General features: G+C 38.5%; 1 protein-coding gene across 1 annotated transcript; it reads left to right on the top strand.

Moving 5' to 3' along the window:
- The first annotated feature begins 220 nt into the window (after nucleotides 1–220).
- Nucleotides 221–10242, top strand: ces3 (carboxylesterase 3). Its single transcript, XM_053319201.1, has 13 exons — nucleotides 221–380; nucleotides 1630–1831; nucleotides 1944–2082; nucleotides 3170–3303; nucleotides 3456–3609; nucleotides 3844–3948; nucleotides 5586–5687; nucleotides 6239–6379; nucleotides 6562–6642; nucleotides 8031–8172; nucleotides 8530–8679; nucleotides 8856–8928; nucleotides 9786–10242. The coding sequence occupies exons 1-13, from the start codon at nucleotides 314–316 to the stop codon at nucleotides 9952–9954; spliced, it is 1659 nt and encodes a 552-aa protein (XP_053175176.1). The 5' UTR covers nucleotides 221–313; the 3' UTR covers nucleotides 9955–10242.
- Nucleotides 10243–17974: the final 7732 nt, after the last annotated feature.

Genomic DNA, 17974 nt, shown 5'->3' with positions numbered 1-17974 from the left:
ATGGAGATTATAGTTTTTATGCTGAGCTGGTATGTGACATAATGTGCTTGTTTGGGATATTTGTGTGTGTGTGGAGAAGGTAAAAGTGCACACATACTACATTTGTATAGATTAAAATAAGTGTGTGTGTGTTTGTGTGTGTGTGTGTGTGTGTGTGTGTGTGTGTGTGTGTGTGTGTGTGTGTGTGTGTGTGTGAGAGAGAGAGAGAGAGAGAGTTAGAGGGGAGGTACTCGAGGGCCAGGACAGGGGCAGAGGGCTATTTCTCTGAAAGAACACTGGAATTCTTTCTGTCTTTTCTTCAAGCTCGGTCAGGATGAGAACAGCACTGTTCTTTGTTTATCTGCTTTCTGTGCTGACAGCGATAGCGCAGGCAGCACCAGGTAAGAAAATACTTTTTAATTTTACCTCATATTAGGGCAGGGCATTCTAATGCACCATCATACAGTTCATTGGACAATCTCATAATGTCTTAGCAGCCAGTGAAGTGTTGAGAATAGATTAAGAAAAGATTAAGGCCTATACCTGATTTAACTCTAACACAACATAAATTCAGTCATAGCCTTTGATAACACTAATGATCATTTGGCTAAAACAAACTGCGCACACTTTTCTGGAACTGCAAGTCACAGCCTTGTTTTCAGCTTCACCAGATTTTCTTTCTATCTGGACCGAGTTCAACATCAGTAACACTCATGAGTCATAACACAATGACCTAACAACAGTATACTATAAATATAGCACCATTGTCTTTGTAGTATCTTAGATTTATTTGTGTAAATCAACTTTCTATTATAGAACAGGAATATAGTTTCTATACTACATGAAGAAAATGCTACAATATGCTTTACTGTATTTTTTCCAAAAAATGTACAAGATCATTTAAAAATATAACACAAAAAATGTTTATATACTCTCCTACATGGAGACCATGTCTTCTGTTTCAGCCAAAAGCTATTTTTTATATTTATATTACAATATCTTTTTACTATCTAAATGTAAATGAATGGGCTAAATACATAGGGTTTAGTTGCTGGTTGAGTTTGAATGAGTAAACAATTCATGAATCGTGTCACAAGTCTATTTCACAGCAGACATGTTGATTTTGTCATAGTAAGAAAATCACAGGTGTTACAAATAACAATAACAATGGTTCTGCTCTATTAAGTGTCCCAGTTAGCCAGGACAGTCTGACAGTGTGACAGTGACTCAGCATGAACAATACCAGGACCCTGAAACTGAAGCAGCTAAATAGAATTCAGACATTATTCATTTTAGTATTCATACTCGTGCTTTTCCTGCTTTTGCATGCCTAAATGTCTTCTGTGGGAGAGTAATAAATCATTAACATTAACCACAGTTCAGTCCACGCAGACTGCTGTTGAGAAAAAGTGAACTCATCATAGAGAAATGAACGTGAATTGTAAGAAGATACTGGATCTATGTTTTTGCATATGCTAACCTACTTTACATCACTGTTGACCATTCTCTGGTATATTTAAATGTGTGTTCCACATTTTTTGGAAGGTCATTGCACTAATAACTCAACACTAGGTTGCAAAATGTTCTTGTAGGTGCTAACTTTTCAAATCAATCTTCACTTACGACCAAAGAATTGTGCAACATCTCCAGCAGGCAGCGGCAACCCTGTGGTCTCTCTGACAAATGGCCAAATCAGAGGAGAATATGTGACAGTGAAAGGCACAGAGAGGTTGGTGAAGCAATATCTGGGAATCCCCTTTGCCCGTCCCCCCGTGGGGCCCCTCCGCCTCGCAGCTCCTCAGGATGCAGAGCCCTGGGAGGGGGAGCGAGATGGCACACGACAGCCCCCCATGTAAGACTGGGTGACCCCTGAGTCACAAAAGGGCACAGAACATGACAAGATATGTGTAATGTTATGTCTCTCTGGATGAGTCTCACTTCCTCTTCCACTCTCTCTCTCTCAGGTGTATCCAGGATCCAGAAATAGTTGTGAATGTTTCTAAGACCATGTCAATGCAGTACACCCCACCAGAGCTTTCAGAGGACTGTCTGTATCTGAACGTATACACTCGAGCTGAAGCGGCAAGAGGAGACAAGTTGCCGGTGGGTTAAAGAAACAGCATTTATATGCAAGGATGGAGCTTGTAGCCTAAATGCAAACCAGTGGAACAGACCTGCTATAAACACTAACTTTATGAAGGGATCAAGTAGCACATGATGTTGTACTGATGCTGAGTATACTGCTGTTCATTGTGTGATGTCATGTGTGTTGGCTGCTTATTAACCTTGTTCAAACAGAGCTTAAGTATGTTCAAGCGTCTTTATGGCAACACAGGTCTGTAGATTATATTGGTTAGATCATTTTAGCTTGTTGGATAAAAATGACCATGTCTCAACTGTCTATTTATCTAATTAGACTATATATATATATATATATATATATATATATATAGTCTAATTAGATAAATATATATATATATATATATATGTGTACACATATATATATAAAATAAAGGATCGCAAATGGACTTAAAATTGTACAGTTGTGTGATACAACATCCTAAATACTTTTCAATTGAATTTTCAGTGCTTCTTTAAAACTGTTGATTGAATTGATATAGCTATTATTTCCAGATATAGCTTTTTTTAGTAAATATAATCAGAAATACACTCAACCCCCATAAATTAAATGAATATATTGACTTAGTTTAATATCTGAGAAATAATAACAGACATGATAACAGAAATCACATCTAATGCTGCCACATGACTCGATTCATACAAAGAAAACTATTTTGCATCAACTAACACTTCAACTGCTTTCAGTATTCACACTTTAAATCAAATTTCAACTTCTTTCAGCATTTACCAGCCAACAGATGATCATCAACTTTTCCTTATGCTTTAGCTGACGTTTCAATTGTTTCCAGCACTTAATTACCAACTGACAATTCAACACTTTCATTACACTTGTACTGATTTAAAACTCCTTTCAATGCTTTCAATATCACACCAACTGAAAATTAACTCCTACAAACATAGGACTTAAGCTGGGTCATATTCTGACCCATCTCATGCTGTACTTACACAATGTGTTTAATGAAAACTAAGTGACTGATGAGTAAAGTTGAGTCTACAGAAATCTATATTTTTATCTCAGTTTATATTGGTGCATTGTGTTGTTGCTCAGGTGATGGTATGGATCCATGGGGGAGGTCTGACCATGGGTGCAGCCTCTCAATACGACGGCTCTCCGTTGGCTGCTTATGAAAACATAGTGATGGTTGTTATTCAGTATCGACTTGGCATTCTGGGATTCCTAAGGTAGGACATTGTGTTGCCCGTCATATTTGTTCGAAATGATTCAAATAATTAAATCAACAGAAAACATCCACAGTATCACAGTGACCATTTCCAGGATTTTTTAAGTTTTTCAAGAATTCAAAGCAAGTGTCTCAACTTTTCTTGTCTGAAAGCACTGGAGATGAACATGCTCGGGGCAACTGGGGTTTGTTGGATCAGCTGGCAGCTCTGAGATGGGTACAGTCAAATATTGAGGTGTTCGGTGGAGACCCACAAACTGTCACTATTGCTGGAGAATCTGCAGGAGGCATCAGTGCATCCATACTGGTAGGAATACAAATCACTGCAAGGAAAAAACAACAACATTTAAACCAACATGTTAAGCCAACTAATGTTGATAGTAAAATGACAGGAACACATTGTACAAGTGTTTAAGTGACCCAAAAGGAAAGAGCCTCTGTGCTAATAACACCTGTGATGCGGAGTGCATCTTGAATGTATTATGTACTGTATCGTGTCCATTTGTCAAGTGATTGCATACGTGTCTTCTCTGATGAACAGACTCTGTCTCCACAAGCCAAAGGATTGTTTCAGAGGGCAATTTTTCAAAGTGGAGTAGCAACACTTGGGACCTACACTACAAGCCACCCTCTGGGCTATGCTAAGGTACGGAAAAGCAGCAATACTTGACACTCTTATTTAAAGCAAAAATGTGTTTTTCTTCTTGTTCATTCAGTTGGATGTTTTAGTGTCACTGTGCAGAATGATGGATGTGTAGAGTTTGTTTTCACATTCATTTCATGAAATTGGAAAGTCTCTCTGAGCTCATTGAACTTCTGATCATAAGGGGCCTGTAAGCATGATTTGTGACATCACAACTAGTTAGGGAGCCAATCGCACTGTAATATTTAACAGTGTGATGTGGAAACTTGAAGCCTCAATGCACAAACACTGAGAATGGAATTTATAGTGACGTTGGAGACAACTCGTTTCCATCTCTTCAACTTTCAAAATGAAACAAAGTTTGATATTCATAGATTAGATAGATAGAATTATTAACATTTTAATTATTAATAATTATTTTTATATGTCCTAAAACATTTGTGGAGGGGATCTTTAAAGCTGCATTAATAGTTGTTTTTTTGGTTTTGTTTTTGTTTTTGTTTTTTTGGCCACTTGGGGGCAGTACAATAGGCCAAAAGGCCAAAACAGAACATTGACATTCAGTGTTATCACTTTAGAAAAGTTATTGCAAACATGTTAGTACAAAGTTCCCATTGGAGTGATATTTGTGTCCACCTAGTGAATTTAGGAAAGATATTACCTCTTATTTTATCTCTCTTTCTGTCTCCTCCAACTCCTTAGAAAATCTGGTTCTTTATGTATTTGCTAGCTTCGTCTATATGTAGTTTGGTTCTTGGCAAATAGTGTATCAGATGTGGGTTCCACGCCAGAAACCCAAAATACTGTAATGATCCAAATCAGACTAAAAAGCTCAAAGTGAAAGAAACTGTAGAGTTAATACATCTCTGTGGGTTCATCTATAGCAAACAAAACACCTGATCTGCTCTTTATATGAACATTTTGGTAAGTGTAGCTTTATATTAGTATTATGTAGCCTCTTTTACATATGACCCTTAACCCATGAATGTTCCATCAATATATTGTGTCAGCGTAATGTGGGAACAGGCAGTAACCAGTTATTCCATGGTTTTATATTATGGTTTTACTTCACAGAGGTAAGGTACATGTCAATGGCCTTTGAAGAACATGTGTCCATATAGGTAATATGCTGTATGTGTTAATGATTAATTGAATCAGGAATGTGCTGGTTTCTATGAATAAAAGGGGTTATGTCTTTATCAGCCCGAACTGGTGATCGATTGGAACAAGATCAACAGATTTATCTAATTGTGGCCTTAAACTTTCAAACTGTATTTTTATTACAGTTCCCAGTAGATAGGAGTAAGCAAGCTAATCAGAGCACAGATTCAGCAGATTTGCAAATATGCTTCATGTTAAATACTGTAATAAGAATACTGCTTTGTGTGTTTGCCTTTTTTTTTGATGTTTGGGCTCTTTTTTTGATGTTTGGGTTTCTTGCTTGTAACACTGAAAAGAATCACAATGCTTGGAAGTTTGACATTTGAGCAAAGTCAGCATTATTGCTAATCAATAATGCAACTACAGATACTGAAGATAATGCATTGTGACCCCAGCCCACATTTTATAACAACGTATGTCCAACAGAGTACGTTGAACTCAAGGCACATTAACTTGAATGTATTCTTCCTCACACACAGGTTGTGGCCAACCTGACTGGATGTGACCGCAGCACCACAGAGGAACTGGTCCAGTGCATGAAAGGAAAAAGTAAAGATGAGTTAGTGGATGCAACCAAAAAGGTAAATGGTCTTGCTATGATAACACAAGTTTATATCGATCAGGTCACAGATGTTACAGATGCATCCAGCTTTAATTTGATTGTGTTGATTATGTTTTTTAGTCAGTCTTGCTTATATTCTTTCTGTCTTTACACTGAACTGAAGCTTCGACTTTGGCCATTCAAGTTTAGGTGGGACGTCAGAAAATGTCTAGTTTTGTATAGTTTTACAAGGTTTCTGTAAATGGTAAATGGTGAATATACTGCATTTATATAGCACCTTTCTAGTCTTCCAACCAATCATAGCGCTTTACACTACATGCCACATTCACTCAATTTGGAGTACAGTATCTTGAAACCTTCTGTAGATCTTTCACAGTACTGATAAAATATCCACAGGTGGTGAAAATATTGTTAGAGAAGTCAAAGGAAGGAATTAATTAAAATGTTGTTTAGTCAGTTAGTTCTAGACTTTGGCCACAAGATGGCAGCATGTGCGCACTCCGGCCTGCTGAGTAAAGACTAGAGAGTTTGGTCAATGATCATTAGCAGTAAGTCCTGTGTTGTGTTTAGCTGAAACTTTACCTGGGAGCAGCGGTGGATGGTGTGTTCCTGACCGATACCGCCGAGGAGCTTCTCAAGAGGAAAGAAGTGCTGAAGGTTCCGGTGATGATGGGAATAACCAACCATGAGTTTGGATGGATCCTGCCTCAGGTGCCACATTTCTCACTGACTTCCTTCAGGCATACTCAGTCTCTGTGGAAATAACACTACTCTTGTTATTAATGACAGACATCACTCACACTTCAGATCACTGTCTTCTTAAAGGGATCGAGGTGGTGTTCTTTTTTTGTACTTGAACTAATACTGAGGCATTGTCTCGTGTCATGTTACAGAGTTTTGCCCCTCCTGGCTGGGAGAACGGAATGAACAGAGAGTCTGTGCTGCCAGTGATCAACATGTTCAATCCTGCAGGGGTGAGCTGCATGATAATTGCTGATGTTTGTTGATGATGAGAATGAGAAGGACAAAGAGGAAGATGATGTGGAGTATTATCAAGGACATGTATGGTAGGGTTAACACTCCTGGCTATGTCCCTGACCACTGGCACTGGCACTGTGCCGGAGTTGTGTGGACTGCACTGCAGCTGCCCACTGTTGCTAATGTGTATATATAGGATGGGTCAAATACAGAGGACACATTTTGTTTATGTGAGTGCTGCGAAATGATAATAAAGAGGGTCTTGATTATTTTGATGAGAACAGTGATTCTTCCAGGGAATGCTACATGGGCCTGACTAATAGTGTTTTTTCTGCTGTCAAAAGCCCATATTAAAGTTGCATTAACTGATTTCAATTGAAACTTGAGAATCTATTTCATCTTCATTCATGCAGTCAATTGTTTCATACTGTATTCAGTTCAGATTTGATTTGAATGTGACTTTATAACCCATATGGCTATTCATGATTCACTGTCCTGAAAATGGACATAAACAGATCATAGTTTCAATAATAACATTTCAGTTAATTTAAAAATAATTCATCATTCTATTATCTTCCCTCAAGTGGCAATTTGTGGCAGGTCAGTGTTCAAACTTAAAAAAAACCAAACTCTTCATTCACACACATTAAAACAATACAAAAATACAAATAGGTTATTGTAAAGATATTAATGCATTACTGACAGACATTGTCCTGAAGGTAGACTATGCCAAAAAGTGAAAAAAGGAGCATCCATCAGTCTCTACAGAGAGTAAAACTGAATGTTCACAGTAAAACCTTCAGTTTGATCATGTGATTTAAAAAGCATTCTTATTTATTATTACGCTGACCAAAAGAGTTATGTGTTTTGCCCGTAATATTGCACTTGATTGCAATGAATACTTGCACTTGATTCTTGTCATTTAACCAGCAAATAAATTATACGGTTAAAACATTTTCAGTGAAAATGATATTAATCTTTGTCAATATTCTACAGTAGATTGCAGTTGCCGTTTGAGCACTTGTGCCATCAGTGTATCTGTAAAATGATTATTTCTTTAGTTTCACATACAATTTAAAAGTGTAAACATGTTCTTGCAGTAGGGGCTCGTGGCTGACAAATTTATAATTTTATTATGTGATTTTGTGAGTTTACTACTGACAAATTCTACAAAACATATTACAATAACCTTCATATTTAGTGAAAATGTCAAAATCTGTATGATAAACATTTACAATATTTAAGTTTATTTTCCAGCTTCACACTTGGGCTGATGGTCAGTGGCTGATAAGAGGTCATCATCCTCCTTGTCAATTAATCTTTGTAGAAAAACAATCCAAGATCAGAGAGAAATCTGACAGTCCAATCTTGCTTCCTGTTCCAGGCCTCCTCTGCTAACGTCCTCATCGCAGATGAATACCTGAAAGATGCCAAAACTCCAGAGGAGATCAGAGACGGATTCACTGAAATCATGGGAGACCTGCTGATGACGCTGTCTGTTGTCAAGGTGGCTGGTTACCATGCAGGTCAGAAAGGGAGAGGCACAGAGAGAGCATATTGACAGCTCTGTGAATAAATGGAAAGCAATGTGACTTCTTTGTGTCAAGTATACAGCCCTAATACATCAAAGCACTGTGTAGGAGGACATTCTGTCAATATGGCTGCCATTTGCCTGTAAAGATTGTAGATTACAGGATGCTCATTTAATCTCATCAACCTTGTACGAGTAGACAACCCCCCAGTAGAGCTCATGTATCACCCTGATGTGCACAGTGGTCACTGCCTGCAAAGACAAACTAATTTATTTGTGACCTTTGACCCTTGCCTCAGTCTGCTCACCTTTTGTTTTTACTTTTCCTCCTCTCTCTTGCTTGTGTGTACAGATGCGGGTGTTCCAGTTTACATGTATGAGTTTGTACATCGTGCTGATATACACAAAGACAGTAGACCCAGCTTTGTGAAGGCAGATCATGCAGATGACGTCGGCTTCATGTTTGGTGGATGTTTCTGGAACGGAAATATAAAAATCATTGGTAGGTTATATGCAATATGCTACCTTTGATATATAATGTACTTATGTATAGCACTAAACTAAATGAACAGGTAGGAGTCCATATGACTACAACACAACACTGAAGTCACTTCAGGTCATATACAATAGACACTGGTCTTTCATTTTGTAATGAAACTCTTCCTGTCTCATCTTCAGGCACCATTACCAAGGACGATGAGACGGTTTGTAGGACTATGATGTCATACTGGGCCAACTTTGCCCGTACTGGGTGAGTAGGAACTGAACTACAATATCATTAGAGCAGCACTAATCAATAGTTTTATGTTATCAATGAAAATAAATGACTATGTTGAATGTAAAAAAGGCCAATTATAGGCAGTTATTGTCAGTTAAAGAAGCTCTGATAAACCCACTGTACTCTGCCTAACCATCACTAAACAGCAACTGGCTGATGAACATAGTGGATCATTTAGCAGCTAAAGATATTTTCTCAACAGTGGTGGAGAACAAAACAGAGCTAAAAGGACAATATTAACCTTATAAGATGATAAAAGGATAATAAGTGTTTTGTCTACAGTTTGTTTGTGCTGCCCTCAAGTGGCAAATAAACAAAAACAGAACCCATAAAAAACAGCTTTAATTTGAATCTTATGATAGGGTAGCATGGCAGGTTCTTGGGTGAAAGGCTTTTACTGTGATACAGCATAGCAAGATAGCAATATTTGTGGAATGTGCACATATGTATAAATATAGTATATGCAAACTAGGTTGTTGCAATATAATTAGATTCAGCCACACAGACATTAAAAACATAAACATAAAAAACACAGAATTAAGAAATGAAAAGAAAATATTATATTATTAGTACACAAGAAATGTTGAATGTGGAAGATATTAAGGTACTTAAATAACAAATGAAAAGAGATATGGTTTATTTATTTTTTACTGTATAGTATGTGCAAAATGTGCTGCCTATTGACATAACTAGACAATAAAACCCTAGCTTTACAAACCTTCACTTTATAGACTGAGCACATTAAATCAATAACAATCACACAGTGTAGAGGACTTATATAGATTCCCCTCCTCCTAATGTCTGTCACTACCATGTGTGTGTATGCTCAGCTCTCCCGATGGTCCTGGGCTGGTCAGCTGGCCTCAGTACGACAGGCAGAATCAGAAGTACATGGAGCTGGGCCTGACGCAGACTGTGAGTGAGAAACTGAGAGAGGACAGAGTCAATTTCGTTACAGTTACCCTCCCTCAGAAGCTGCAACAGCTAGCAGCAAACTGATCACTACAAGTTCACATTATTATTAAGATGTTGTCATTAACAGTTATTTTTCCTACACATTCTCAATGTAACTAACTAGTAGGATTACTTACCATCTGAGCACAGCCACTGTAGGTCCAGTTGTCAACCTGTACCAACCCTACTTCTGTTTTAGAAAGGATTTTCTGTTCCAAGTGTTTTAGTTCCATTGAAGTGTCTTTTGTTGACTTGCATTTTGTAACATAGCTGTAATAAAAGGAAATCTATTCATTGCATGTAAAAATAAATGTCTCATTTGTCTCCCTGCTAGCAGTTTGCAGTAGCTTTTGAGTTACCAGAAATTATTTAGATGTGCGAGTGAGTGACTGACATTTAATATAAATTTGTGAATTAAATTGATTGATTTGATTTGATGATTTGATACTGCAGTTTTTAAAGTGTAATCTGGCTTGTTAAAATTCAGCACGTAGAAATATGATAACACGTCATCATGTGGCAAGTAATGTCGTTATTCTGAACATTTTGTACATCTGGGTTTACCCCACATTTAGTTAATGTGACGTAGTGGTACGTACATTTCCGACATTTAAAAAAATAATAAATTGATTAAGCAACACTGAGCAGTATTGAGTTTCACACTGAGACCATAGTGTTTAAAAATATGATTGTCTTATTCAACATGTTTGAATAGAAACGCGTTACGTTAATTTACCAACGTTTCGTTTATGGAATGTAATTTTCTAGCGTTTTAAAATGAAATCATCTAATGTTAAATATTGAAGGAATGCATGAAGTCGCGTGTGTGTGTGTGTGTGTGTGTACGTGTGGAGGACATTAATTAAAAACAATAACAATAATAACACATCCTCCATCAGTGGTTATTCTTCATGTTTATCATCATTCTTATTATATTCTCACTTGACACACCGCTGCGATCGCTCCGCCGCGCTCATTGGCTGTGCCGTTCGCTGACGTCATTGGGTTCCCCCCTTCGCGGCGCTCGCCTACGTTTGCGCGTGCGCACTTGAGCATCATCAGCACTAAAGTCTCGACCAAAAAGCTACGACGCACCAGCAGTGAGCAGCAGCCCAGGACCCTTCATGTAAGTACAGCTGTTACTTCTGCTGTCAGCTTATAGAAATATGTTTACACAGTGAGGCTTCTTCTTCTTTTATGACTTCTTAACGCCATTGTTGTGTAGCATTTCTGTTTGTTTGAATGGTTCTAGGGTTAAGCGGAGGGTTAACTCGCCTTTTGTCGTGATGTTTTAGTTTCTGGAAACAGTATCAATAGCTTAATTAGAGATGTTTAAATATTTATAGGCTTCACTTTGCCTGCAAACTTATCTGACTGACGTGGGGTATCCCCGTTTGCTCGAAAATGGCTCCATAGTCCTGTTGTGATCGTGCCCATGCACACAGGACAGGAAACGTCAGCCCTTCGGTGTTTATTCAGTGCTGCTTCCTATCTGAGCTGTCAAGTGCGCCCAGTCCAGCAACTTGAAATCACTCATAGGTCAGCATATGTGTGAAAAATAATAAGCTGTGGTCTGTACTGTGTGAGTCTGAGCACCTGTCTGTTTCACTTTCATATTTTAATTCATTCGCGGCAGATTTTGGTTGCCTCCTATGGAAGCGGCGTAAGCCAAACTTAAATCAATCATTTGGCGATTTAAGCTCATTTTGCGTATTGACAGATATTTAGCAACCAATATGGGGCTTAACGCTTTTTCTTAATTGTCTAGAGACACATTTATTTTCGGCAGATGTGTCATCCATTAAGCGCGTTGTATTAGCAGGAAATTTCAACTTTTGTAATTGGTTTACACTGAAGTTCAGCAAGCGTCTTCTATCAAAATCGGCCCTGAATTGTGGTCGACTGTGGCGAGTTGTGTGGAACATTAATAACAACATGCTGTTTTCTAGTGCTGATAGATATGCCGCATTGGAGACTAGACCCTCTTGTTTGACCACAGCGGTTGTGTTGTGGTTTATCGGTTATGCACAGTTGCTAATAATCAGTGCAACATCAAATTAGATGATTTTTAAAGGGAGTCTGGTGTGACGTTCTCTCTTATACGTGATAGAAAAAGCAGTTGCACAAGCAGATGGTACATAATACATACATTTAGATAAATGCAGTACATCAATCATAACTATAGATGGTGAACCCTGCACAGGTCAAATATTCTAGATTAATCAAAAATCACCACACAACAATTTTGAATTACTCACATTGATCAATTACACTAGCCTACTGATCTTGAATGCCTGTTTGCCATTTAAGGAAAGACCAGCTTACTTATTACTGGGGCTCCCGTTCTTTGTGATTGACACAAAGGCTGTGTTTGGTCATTGTTATCTTGGAGCACACATGGAAGGGAACTTCCTCCCTGACTTTATAGCATCCATCACTCATTTCACCCTCGCCTGGCTGCTAAAAGTAAGAGGGACTTTTCTGGAAATAATCATTTGATATGCAAGGTGAAGAGGAGGTAATGATATTAGTATTGAACAGATTGCTCAGATACCCTCTTTGATCCCTGTGTGATCTGTGTGTGACCTCTGTGTGCTGTTGAGTGGGTTCAGTAGGAACATTATTAAAAAAAAAACCCAACATGTTTTTTCCTGTTTGATAATAAAGATAATGGGAAATGGTAAATGGACTGTACTTATATAGCGCTTTTTCTACACTTTGTCACATTCACCCATTCACACACATTCATATACTGATGACAGGGGCTACCACACAGGGTGCCAACATGCTCATCAAGAGGAAACTAACCATTTATACATTCATACACCATTGGTACAGTAAAGGGAGAAATTTGGGGTTAAGTATCTTGCCCAAGGACACATCAACATGTGGACTGGAGGAGCTGGGAAACAAACCGCCAATCTTCCAATTGGTGGACGACCTCTCTACCTCCAGAGCCACAGCTGCCCAATGATGAATAATAGTGTTGCTGTTTCTTTCTTAGAGTCCAGCTTGTCCTCTGAAAGCAGATTTCATGTTGTTCTGTAGTGAATGTAGCCTGTGATGAATAGATTACATCTGTAAGAGCAGTCCTTGTAGCTGTTAGGCCGGCCAAACTCAGCCACACTCAATCCGTCTGCCATCAGCCACTTCTGCTTGTCACACATCTATTATAGTCAGTGATATGAGGTAGTGCAGTTCAGCCATCACACTCTGACTTTACATGTGCAATTATGAAGATGTTTATTATTCCCCCGTGACACAATTACAATATTATGAGGGGGTTTGATAGCGTCATAGTGACAGTAAATCAATGATCACTCATCCATGTGCTGGTGTTTCAAAATGTATTGTGAAAATCTGACTTTAATACTTCTATCAGTATACACAGCTATGCCAGACAGCAGCAGTGCTTTCTTGTCAGTGAGAAGAGGTTGATAAAAGTCTCTGCTAACAACTGCAGTCAGGTGACATGCAACATCTCTTCTAATGCAGTGCACTTCTATTTGGCTCTATAATACCAAAACTCCTCCAAGTTCATAAGACTCCACATTCCTCCACCTAGAACATTTAGAGTACTGTTTTTCATTGTGTGACTCTTTCCGTGTGATGACCCATTGCCAGTTTGGAGACTCAAATATCTACTGTTATTAACTGCTGAGTTTAGACCTATCACAATAACTACTTTTGTTGCACGATATATTGTCTCAGAATTATAATAATCGTGATAAACGATATTATTGTCATTTGATATAATGATAATATAATAGCATAATAATGCATTTGGGATTGGAGAGTGGGCGCTACACTTATGTATAACACAGTCTGCCATTAAGGGACAGAGTTATTTACCTTTAATTCTAGGTATGTACACAGTGAGGAATGGAGGACACTACTTGCTTAGCCAATGTGACTTGAATAGCCTTTTAGCTGTGAATGCGAAGTGTGGTCAAAAAATGATCCATATATGGACATGATTGTGCTGATAATTACGTTATTGTATGATAAGTTGATAACATAATTATTGTGACAGGCCCTAGCTGAGTTCTTGGAACATGGAGCACAAAAGAAGTTCAACAGGGTGAGAAAGAAACAAGCAGTCAGATGATCTGACAGGTTGGAGACGAGCCCCCAGGTTAGACAGACAAATATCCACAAGCAAACAAAAGGTGAATTGTAAAATAATTACCTGAACTGTCTGTTATCAACACTCATCACTAAACTCTGCTGTACTTAGTTGTTGTGCACACAGTTTTTTATTGCAATGAGAATTATCACCACCATTACAAGTGCACTCACTTTTTACCTTGTGATAAAGTGGTTCAGATGTTGATTTTCTCAGTTCATCTCTAAATGGTATTATAATCTGTAAAACATCAGAAAATGCTGATTCCAGTATCCTGGAGCACAAAATGGTATTTTCAAATATCTTTTATCAGTCAGACCAACAGTTCAAAAGCCAAACAAGTTCAGTTAATCTAAGAGCAGGAAAAGTAGAAAATTCTCACATTTGAGAACCTATAACCACCAAAAGTACCTTAAACCAACTGTTGTCTTAAGTGTCTGATTGCATGAGCAGTTGTGTCTGTGGACCTCATTTTGTTGTGATGATGTCAGTGCAGGAGTGAAATCTTGGCAGTTATTATAACAGATTATAAAATATGATCCATTATCATAAAAAAACAACTACCCAGGATTACATAGTTGCTGATATTAGCTCCACTTCAAGAAATTATTACATTAAAATACTGTTTATATGTTTAGAATTGTATTTAATTTTGATACTTAAATACATTTAGCTGACAATGAGTCACTACTTTTAGTAGTGATTTTTGCAAACTTGAATGCAAACTTTGTAATGTAGATATTCTTTATTGTGGTATTACATCATTAACCCATCAGTGGACCAGGCATTACAAAGTCATGCAGAGATACTGTTGTAATTTTTGGTTGATTTCCTGTATCAGTATTCAGTATTATAAGACAGCATTATATGAGTGTCACCACAGTATACAGTAATAAAAAAGATAATTCTGTAATAAAGAGAAGGATACCTGTTCGAAACACATCTTAACAAGGATGCAAATAGTATAGTGATTAAAGCTTAGTAAATATAAATATTGTGAAGTAATTTGAGAAAGGTTAAAGATAAATTGGTGTACAATCCCAAGAGTCCATGGAAAATACCAGGACTCACAGAAAGGATCCAGGGAATAACCAGTGAAAAATCCCCCAACATGTGAAAGAAGGAGGGGACCAGTGAAAAACGAGCCTCACCTTGGGTGAAGCTCAGACAGGTATGTAAGGATGTAGTTTCACTTTCTCCAAATCAGCTCTTGGTTTGCTCGTATCACACTTTTGTGTCTTTTTGACTTTTGAAGTTCTTTTGTTTTACTTGAAAATACATGTTGAGAAGAAACCTAACTTTCAACTGGTGAAGCTGAAGTTCCTGTCACAATAATTACATTATCGACTTATCATACAATAACCTAATTATCAACATCAGTCAGCAAGTAGTGTCCTCCATTCCTCACTGTGTACGTCCTGAGTGGAGACTGCAGAAGAATTAAAGGTAAATAACTCTGCCCCCAACCATAATGGCAGTCTGTGTTTATACAGAAGTGTAGCACCCACTCTCCAATCCAACCCCCCACCCCTCTTTCATTATTACACTATTCTATTATCATTATATCAGTGGTATAAAATGATCTTCAAATGACAATAATATTGTTTATCGCAATTATTTCTGAGACAATATATTGTCCAACAAAAGCAGTTATCATGATAGGTCTACTTTTTCTGCAACAATACCATATATGTCAGGCTCATGTTTTTGTAAATGTGTATGAAAGAATGTGATCATTTAAATGAAGCATTAGAACAAGTTGATACAAAATATATGTGAAGCTGTCAGAGTATATTTAAGAGGAAGTAAAGGTGAAAACTGTACAATAAGGACTTCTGAAAGGGTGTGGTTTAGGAGGTCAGTAGGAATAAGGAAGCTGTATTGTATGTGTTTATCTACATATATCAAAAAGTGGACAAGACAAAGAACAGACTCACAGTTTTTGTTTTGGTTATTGAGAAGTCCCCATAGACACAATAATGAGGACACTGAACAACAAATCCTCTCAAATTACACAGAGGAGCCAAAGTATTGTGGGTCGGGGAAGTCCCAAGTTGGGTATCGGTTCCTACCTCCATCAGGCCAAACTGTGTTGAGGAATGCTGGGGGAGGGTGAGTGGGCCGCTTTGGGTAATGAACTAGTGGTCTGAGAAGGGGACTTTGAAAGCACCTTGCCCACACACTGAATTGATGTTCTATAATAATATATTTGACACAGAAGAAAAGCTGATTTATTGCTTTGCATTTGCTGCGTATTGCTCATAAAGCCGGGCTGACAGAGATAGATGAACTGTGCAACACCACCAGTGTTAGGAGTAGTATCGGGGGGCCTCGCTCCTATCTTGCTCAACTGATGTTTTTGCGGACCAGTGTGCTGAATAATATTTCCTGGCAGTGGGAGAGGCTCGGGGCCCCATGTTGCATAACAGTGCTGGCTTCCTTGTGTGAATCATGCCAAGTTCAGGACACAGTGAAGATGAGGGAAGAGTGCAGGATGAGTCCTGTGGTGAGCTGTTGTGCTGGGCAGCTGAAAGCAACAAGCCAAGATCACTCAGGCTTTTCACTATCTTCTAATGATAGAGAAGCCCCTCCCTCTGCGTATGTTACCAGGAGGGATTGTGTGTGTGTGTGTGTGTGTGTGTGTGTGTGTGTGTGTGTGTGTGTGTGTGTGTGTGTGTGTGTGTGTGTGTGTGTGTGTGTGTGTGTGTGTGTGTGTGTGTGTGTGTGTGTGTGTGTGTGTGTGTGTGTAGGAAGGTTTTCACTGTATGTTCGTGTGTGTATGTATTTGATGGTGGGCTCCCCTTCCTGCTCATGGAAGCAGAAATACTGCAGCCTTTGCGTTTTGAGTGAAGGAACGCTGATATACTGACTCTCCTAGTGTTTTTCTGCTTGTGTGTGTGTGTGTGTGTGTTTTCTGTGGCAGTGGCAGGACAGGAGGACAGGACACATTAATCAGGCCAAATGGCGTCACTGGCCGGCAGGTGATTGTACTGCTGCCATCCATCCTCAGCAGGGAATCAGGACTGACTGAGGGGCTCTGCTGCTCTGCTCAGCTCAGGCCTGCAGATAAGAACTGTGAGGAAAAAAAGACGCGGCAGGCGACATTTTACATCTCCAGCATCGGCGGTAAGCCTGTAGAAGTGTGTTCCAGTTTTCCAACAAGCTCTCACTTTGCCTCTCAAACATGAAAAACTTTTACAATGTTTATTTATTCAGGAAGTCTCATTGAGATTAACATCTCTTCTACAAGAGAGGCATGAGATCCAATTACATACAACATAACATCATAACAATACAATTCAGTTACACAAAACAGACATTACACAACAGTATATCAACATGGTATTTCTGTATTCGTAAGATTTCCATTGAGATCATGGTTAGAGTAGGAAAATTAGATCGTTGTGCTCTTGTGAAATGCACACATTTTGTCTTATTTGGAGTTAGAGCAAGATTTAAATGAATTAAAAGAGGCCTGGAGGTCATCAAAAGTAGACGATAAACTACAGGAGGCAGTTGAGCCAGTGACGCACACAATGGTATCATCAGCATAAAACAGACATTACAGTTGTCATTTGAAATCATTAGCAGCAACAGTCTGACTTCTACCAGAAAGATGTTGGGCCCCATTTTAACGATCTATAGTGAACGGCGTGAATCGTGTGGCGCAAGTGCCTTTGGGGCATGTCCAAATCCACTTTTGCCATGGTCCAAAGGATTGGACTTTAGTCCCCTTATTAATCATAGGCGTGTTTTGGGCGTATCTTTCCTCCAGATGCAGACGTGTTCCTGAAATCCATTCTCCACAAAAACAGCAACAACTGGCTTTGTGCTGCATATTATCACGTCTCTTTCCATCAGGTCCCAGCTTTTTTTGGAACGTGTTGCAGGCATCAAATTCAAAGTGAGTGAATATTTGCAAAAAAACAATAAAGTTTA

This window comes from Scomber japonicus, chromosome 5 (genome assembly GCF_027409825.1).
Source record: "Scomber japonicus isolate fScoJap1 chromosome 5, fScoJap1.pri, whole genome shotgun sequence".
NCBI lineage: Eukaryota > Metazoa > Chordata > Actinopteri > Scombriformes > Scombridae > Scomber > Scomber japonicus.
The sequence above is the reverse complement of the archived record's forward strand: the minus strand, read 5'-3'. Positions and strand labels throughout refer to the sequence as shown.

What these genes read in the sequence shown, in the direction of transcription:
- ces3 (XM_053319201.1), top strand. Translation starts at nt 314, where the DNA reads ATGAGAACAGCACTGTTCTTTGTTTATCTGCTTTCTGTGCTGACAGCG. An exon ending in GATAGCGCAGGCAGCACCAG is followed by an intron (nt 381 to 1,629) that starts GTAAGAAAATAC and finishes CAACATCTCCAG; the next exon opens with CAGGCAGCGGCAACCCTGTG. An exon ending in GGCATTCTGGGATTCCTAAG is followed by an intron (nt 3,304 to 3,455) that starts GTAGGACATTGT and finishes CTTGTCTGAAAG; the next exon opens with CACTGGAGATGAACATGCTC.